Source organism: Halichoerus grypus, chromosome 2 (assembly GCF_964656455.1).
Source record: "Halichoerus grypus chromosome 2, mHalGry1.hap1.1, whole genome shotgun sequence".
NCBI lineage: Eukaryota > Metazoa > Chordata > Mammalia > Carnivora > Phocidae > Halichoerus > Halichoerus grypus.
In genome coordinates this window covers 189948109-189954646 of record NC_135713.1, presented here as the reverse complement: position 1 = coordinate 189954646, position 6538 = coordinate 189948109, and the positions used below count along the sequence as shown (strand labels likewise).

At 50.6% G+C, this 6538-nt stretch overlaps 1 protein-coding gene across 1 annotated transcript; it reads right to left on the bottom strand.

Moving 5' to 3' along the window:
- Nucleotides 1-284: 284 nt before the first annotated feature.
- On the bottom strand, nucleotides 285-5887 carry VPS25 (vacuolar protein sorting 25 homolog). The gene is made up of 6 exons (XM_036095450.2): nucleotides 5538-5887; nucleotides 5178-5323; nucleotides 4426-4479; nucleotides 3137-3225; nucleotides 2317-2392; nucleotides 285-915 (listed from the first exon to the last, which is right to left on the bottom strand). The coding sequence occupies exons 1-6, from the start codon at nucleotides 5588-5590 to the stop codon at nucleotides 803-805; spliced, it is 531 nt and encodes a 176-aa protein (XP_035951343.1). The 5' UTR covers nucleotides 5591-5887; the 3' UTR covers nucleotides 285-802.
- Between the last annotated feature and the right edge of the window lie 651 nt (nucleotides 5888-6538).

Here is a 6538-nt window from a genome sequence, read left to right as displayed (position 1 = left end):
TTCATGGGGGGAGATGGTGAGGGAAGGGGAAGCCATTAAGTTGCTCCAATTCAGAGAAAGAAAGTCTGTCCCCAAGCTGTGTTCCATCAGCACTCCCCCACACAGCCCACCCAGCAGATGTAAAACCACAGGCTCACTGGAGCCTGCCAGCACTGGAGGACCTTTTCATTTACAAAGGCCAAAGGCCTCTCCCCTCTCCTAGGCTGGGATTCACTCAGGGGGCAACACTTCGCAGCTCTCCCCATGCCCATTCCAGTAGTAACTTCCAACAGCAGGCAGGCAAGTGGGGTTGAGCTTTTTAATATCATAAATCAGTGTCCAGCCTGGCCTCTCACTGCCAGGCCCCTTCCTGGGCCTCCTATCTTCATATTGCCTGGAAGGCTGCCTGCAGCCAGGGCTTCTCCCATCCCCTAGGAAGGATCCAGCACCAGCCTGAGAGGGGAGGCAATAGCAGCTAAAGGGGTGGGAAGGGGGAGAGACAGAAGCTTGTGCAGGCGCGTGTGTGTATGTACTTACGTGTGTGAACACATGTGGAGTTAAAGGTTTACAGACCCTGGCTCAGGGACAGTCTAGGATGGGAGAGGAGGTGGGGCAAAGAGAAGCACATCTCTTCTCCCCGGCGCCTCAGCCTCACCCTTCCCCAGAGACACACACACGGAGTAAGTGGGAAGCCTCATCCCTGGACTGGAGCCCTTTTGAGTCTGGTGGAGTCACAGATCCCGTCTGTGGGATCACTGGGTCTGTCTCCCTTTGAAAGCCCTGGAAGGGTGGGAGGTAAGAAGGAGAAGGAGACAGGTGTCTGCTAGAAGAACTTGACGCCTCGGCCTTCGCTGACGGTGATGATCTCAGCCTTGTGCTCCTGTTGTAGTGCCTGCAGAGCCCGGAGGAGGGTTGCTTCATCCAGCCCGTGGAACTCTGGAGGGAGAGGTGGGCGGTCAGGGACACTCAGCTCCTGGGGGCCCAAGGCCCCTGAGGAGAAGAGTCTAGCCGGAAGCTGAGACCTCGAGGCTAGGGGGGCCGTGTGCCATCTATACTGCGGCAGCTGCCGTCAACCCTTCCCGGGAACTCCTCAGAGTAAGGGGTGAAAGAAAGCCTCAATCAGCGTGAAATGAGAGTTCATGCTTATTCTCCCCTTCCAGGTTCTTCTGTCAGACTCAACCCTCACATGTATCCCCCACCCCCATGCCATGAGTGTCTGATGTACAAGAATGACACCACCTGCTTGTGGGCCACAGAGTGGGGGACAGTGAAGCCTAGGAAGGTCAAGGTCCTTGTCACTGGATTCTGACCCTAGTTGCACACTGGTACCCATCAGGAGCACCTGTCCTAACACAAAGAAGTGAAGCCATACCTCTGACCAGGAGACTGTTAAAGTCCAGCATGGGTATCTGCCCTTTCCTAGTTAAAAGGAACAAGGCTGGGAGCCAAGGGCCAGCTGAGTATCTGGAGATATGGCAAGATACTGCAGGGAGAGGTGAGAAGCAGGTGGCAAGCCCTAACAGGTTCACACACCTCACCCCCTACGGGGGCCTACCTCTTGAGTCAGGGAGCTTGCTTTCTGAGGAAGCCTCCAGCTTTGCCCAGCATGAGTGGTGGGCTGGGCAAGGCTGCAGCACTGAAGTCATGGGGTGATGGTGGGAGTAGCAAGCAGAGGCCTGCAGGGCAGGGGGGAACAGCCAAGAGCTCTAAACTTTGTTATGGCAGCCAGGGCCTGGCAGAAAGGGGAGGTGCCCTTTTTTCCCCAGCTGAGATTGTAACTTTTGGTGATCCTGGGGATCAGAATATGAAGCCAGAGATAAAAGAGCTAAGAATATATTTACACTATATAAAAATCAAACAGTATACAAATCCTTGCCTGGCCAGAAACCAAAGTATTTAAAAGGCCTGGGGGTGGGGATGGGGGTGTTGGCCCAATCCCTTCAGCGGATGCCCACAAATCTTGAGCCCTCTATAAGTATAAAGGGTGAAAGAAAGGCCTGTGTCAGCAAGGAATGAGATTTTCGGCTTAATCTCCCGCCCCAGTTCCTCATTCGGCATCTACACCAGTAATTCTTAACTTTTCATCGGTCACAGATGCCCTTGAAAATCTTTTAATATAGACTCTATCCCTAGAAAAATGCACATACATCCCACAGACAAAACCTGGGAGTATTTTGCATATAAATTCAGGTGGTTTAGGGAAACCTTGGACATGGGTTAAGAGGCCTTGTATTATGTAGTATTTGGAATTCAGAGGCAGGGATGGGAAGTCTAACGGTCAAACAAGGACTGGAGAGGATTCAGATGACAAAACTGGGGGGAAGGGAGAAGCATTACCCTCATCCTCTGTGTCGTCCCCATTGGTCAGTTCATATAGGGTGAACACGGAGTTGTTCTGGCCACTCCTGGAAACCTATGGACACAGAAAACAGGCATTGAATAAGGACCGGAAATCTCCTGGGAGAAGGTGAGCTCACCAGCTCCACCTATCTGACCCAGGAATGGCACTTATTCCCAAACCCAGGCTCACTGTCACCCCGGCAGGAGTGGCCTAAACACCGCAAACCCCACAGGTGCTATATTTATACGTGTACACACATACACGGAACCACTAAACCACAGGCCTTCACATGTCTGAGCAGTGACCTCTCATTCTGTTTTCCTGTTCAGGAATAGGTGGCATGAGTTTGTTATATTTGGGTTGTTGATGCTTCTTCCCCTCTTCTCTCCCCTGGGAAAGTTTAGGGCTTGTGGTGCAGAGAGTTTGTCCCCACACCCACACCGGTTCAGAATGTCTCATTCATATGGCAGACAACCCCAAAGGGCGCAGAGGGGGAAGGGCCCAGGCTTTTTTTTTTCCTTCCTTTCCTCATTTATCTTCTGTGGCCAGAGACTCCAGCCAACAATAGTACTCATGGTTCCCAGCACTGCATTCTCCAAACATGGCCTCATGTAGCCTCTCGCCTCCTACAGTCAAAGGCAGGGAAGTTCTATACAGCCAGGGAAATTGAGTCACTGAAAGAGGCTTGCCTGGAAGACGTATACTTCCTCTTTTTGCCCCTTCCCACTTTGCTCAGTCTAGACCTGGGAACACCAGGTATCTGCTGAACATAGATACGATTCTCTGCCATGGATCACCATGGCAGAATAGTCTCACCCACTGATAGATGAGCTTCCCCCATTCTTCTGGCCTTCGCCACATGATCAGGAAGCTAGACTTGTTCTTATCCAACCACTCCAGGTTCCCTGCGAAACAGATACTTATGAAAGCATCTTATGCTAAGAAGGGACAGAAGGCAAAACCAAGGTGGAACACAGTGGAAGAGACTCAGCTTTCAGGAACGGAAATTCAAGATGTTTTATTATTACTATCTGCAATGTACCAATTCTCCTTCTACCTCTCTCCAGGTCTCAGAACACAGATGGAGAGATTTCAATGGTGAATACCAATAGGGAAAAAGGACCCGGGGAATTGGACTATCTACTGTACAGAACACTATGGGCTCCAAGCCAGGGGAGAGAAAAACGTTGTTAAAAGCAAATACTTGTGGGGCACCTGGCTGGTACAGCTGTGGAGTGGGTGACTCTTGATCTTGAGGTTGTGGGTTTGAGCCCCACATAGGCTATAAAGATTACTTAAAAATAAAATCTTAGGGGTGCCTGGGTGGCTCAGTTGTTAGGCAGCTGCCTTCAGCTCAGGTCATGATCCCAGAGTCCTGGGATCAAGCCCCACATCGGGCTCCCTGCTCCACGGGAAGCCTGCTTCTCCCTCTCCCGCTCCCCCTGCTTGTGTTCCCTCTCTCGCTGTGTCTCTCTCTGTCAAATAAATAAAATCTTTAAAAAAAAAAAATAATAAAATAAATAAAATAAAATAAAATAAAATCTTAAAGGGGCGCCTGGGTGGCTCAGTCGTTAAGCGTCTGCCTTCGGCTCAGGTCATGATCCCAGGGTCCTGGGATCAAGCCCCACATCGGGCTCCCTGCTCCACGGGAAGCCTGCTTCTCCCTCTCCCGCTCCCCCTGCTTGTGTTCCCTCTCTCGCTGTGTCTCTCTCTGTCAAATAAATAAAATCTTAAAAAAAAAAAAATAATAAAATAAATAAAATAAAATAAAATAAAATCTTAAAGGGGCGCCTGGGTGGCTCAGTCGTTAAGCGGCTGCCTTCAGCTCAGGTCATGATCCCAGGCTCCTGGGATCAAGCCCCACATCGGGCTCCCTGCTCAGCAGGAAACCTGCTTCTCCCTCTCCCACTCCCCCTGCTTGTGTTCCTTCTCTCGCTTTGTTTCTCTCTGTCAAATAAATAAAAAATCTTCAAAAAAATTAAATTAAATTTAAAAAATAAAAAATAAAATCTTAAAAAAAAAAAAAAGCAAAGACTTGTGCCAATCTGCCCTCAGGAAAACCCAAGCAGGAGGAAAAATAAGGAAATCTGAGGACCTGAACCCACCTTTCTTCCTTAGTTCCTCTAATACAACCTGGATTGATTCCACAGGGAGCTTCCCTGGTTTAGAGTTAAGGGAAGGGCACTGATGGACTGAGTTGGGTGGGATAAAAATTCTCAGGGCCAGTGTCATGTTGAAAACCATCTGTCCCCTTCCTCTCCCTCCCACATACATATATGTGCAATTCCCCAACAGGCTATAAATTGGCATTTCCTGGATATTGGGGGGAGAAAGGGAAAAAACTAGTCCAATTAAAGGGAAGAGCTTTAGAAATGAACAGTACTATCATCTGTCACCCTCTGTCCTCTCTCCTTCCTTCAGACTTTCTCCACAGATACTTTAGGTATGAATCAGGCAGCAAAAACAAATGACCTTTACTTCCTGGGAGGAAGAGAGTAGGTGGAGAAAATTCCTAAAGGTAGTACCAGAGTTTGAGCTTCACTCAGTAAGAGGACAGGAGATTCAGAGTCAAAAGGGCTTGGGTTGAAAAGCTTGGGACTTGGCTTCAGGGCAGAGATTCTAAGACCTGAATGACACCTGGGTACTTGTCACTGGCTAGGACAAGAGGGTTTGAGGCTGCATTTGCATTGGGGTTTGGGGATAAAATGGAAGTCAGCTAACACATACTAGCTCTTTCCCAAGTCCAGTTTGGGTGGGAATCTGCCTACGGTGGGTGAAGCGGGGCGTGAAATCTGGGCATGTGGGAAAGCGTGGAAGTGCATGTGTGTGGGCTGTGGAAGAGCCTGAGGGAGGATACGCTGTAGCTTCACGTTGTTGAAGAGCGGGCTCTCCTGAGCTTCCATCACCGTCATGCTGGACTGTTTGTGCAGGCGGCAGAAGGACAGGACCAGCGAGCACCAGGCGGCCAGCTGCTTCTGCCGAGTGTCCACGTTCGGCTGCAACCTGCCGGGTGAAGGGGGTGGGGCGCAGAATTAGAGGGCGTGAGAGAGCGCGAGGCAGCACTTGCCGGAGGCGCGTCTGGGGGACAAAGTGGGAGACTGAGGGTGGTGGCGACCGGGTCCTTTCTCCCCCTCCCCATCTGAAGCATCAGGGCTGAGCCCGGGGTCCGGGGCAGGGGAGGGAGGCACAGCGGGGCTTCTCGGGGTCTGAGCCTCACGTAAAGAAGGGCGGGAAGCGATACTGCCACGGCCACTCGAAACTCATCGCCATTGTAGTAGCCCAGGAAACCCGGAACCTCCGGGCAAAGGACTTCCGGCCTCCGCTTCGGCACGTCCGGGCAAAAAGCACAGCAGAAAGGTTCCGGACGCCTCTTCGGAGAGGCGGGAGGGATGCTGCTGATCAGCCAGTCCCTTACCATTATCCTAAAAATCCTTACCGTTTAGAGCCCCGAGAAGTCTTCTCATGCAGCTCTAGAGAAGGGCAGTGACTTCTCCAAAGCGGCACAGTTTGATAGTAGAACTGCCTAGGCTTGTTTCCCCTCTGCTCAGCTGCTTTTAATATTAACATCCGTGTCAGTTGCATTTAACAAACACCTCACAATTCCCCAGTCTCTTCAATTGCTATGTCCTTCGACCCCACCATTCCTTGGTCTCCTGCAGCACCCGTAGGAGCACATTTGTACCTTTTATCGCTGGAAAAGTTTCGGCTTCCATGATTCAGAGCTGCCCGCTTTGACCACAGCCATCTATCTCTCACGTCCTCACTTTTCTAGTCTCAAGTCCCCAGACCCATTTTGGTCTTATTTGACTCCTTACCCAGCCTAGACTACCCCATTCTGTCCCCTTGCTTGCCTACCTGCTGTCACTTAACAAACCAGGGTTGTTGTTCCTCTACCCCTCCCCCAACTCCTGCCGAGTTGTATTACTGGAAGAAAACCACAGAACATGCTGGCTGAGCCCCAGGTTCTGACTAACCTCACTGCTGGGCTCTCAGTGCAGCCCAGCACTGTCTTTTATTGACTCCCTGTCACATCCCTCCAGGTAACTCTTCAAATGTTTCCATTCATCAAGTCATTCCACCTGTCTCCATCTTCTTTCTCTCTGCAGAATTCCCTTCCTATTTTGTGAACTTGAGGCCAAGCATTTGAACCTCCTGATCGTTCCTCCTCTGTCTGTCACCACACTTGATTCTTCCCACAAGAATTCCTTTCCACTTTTA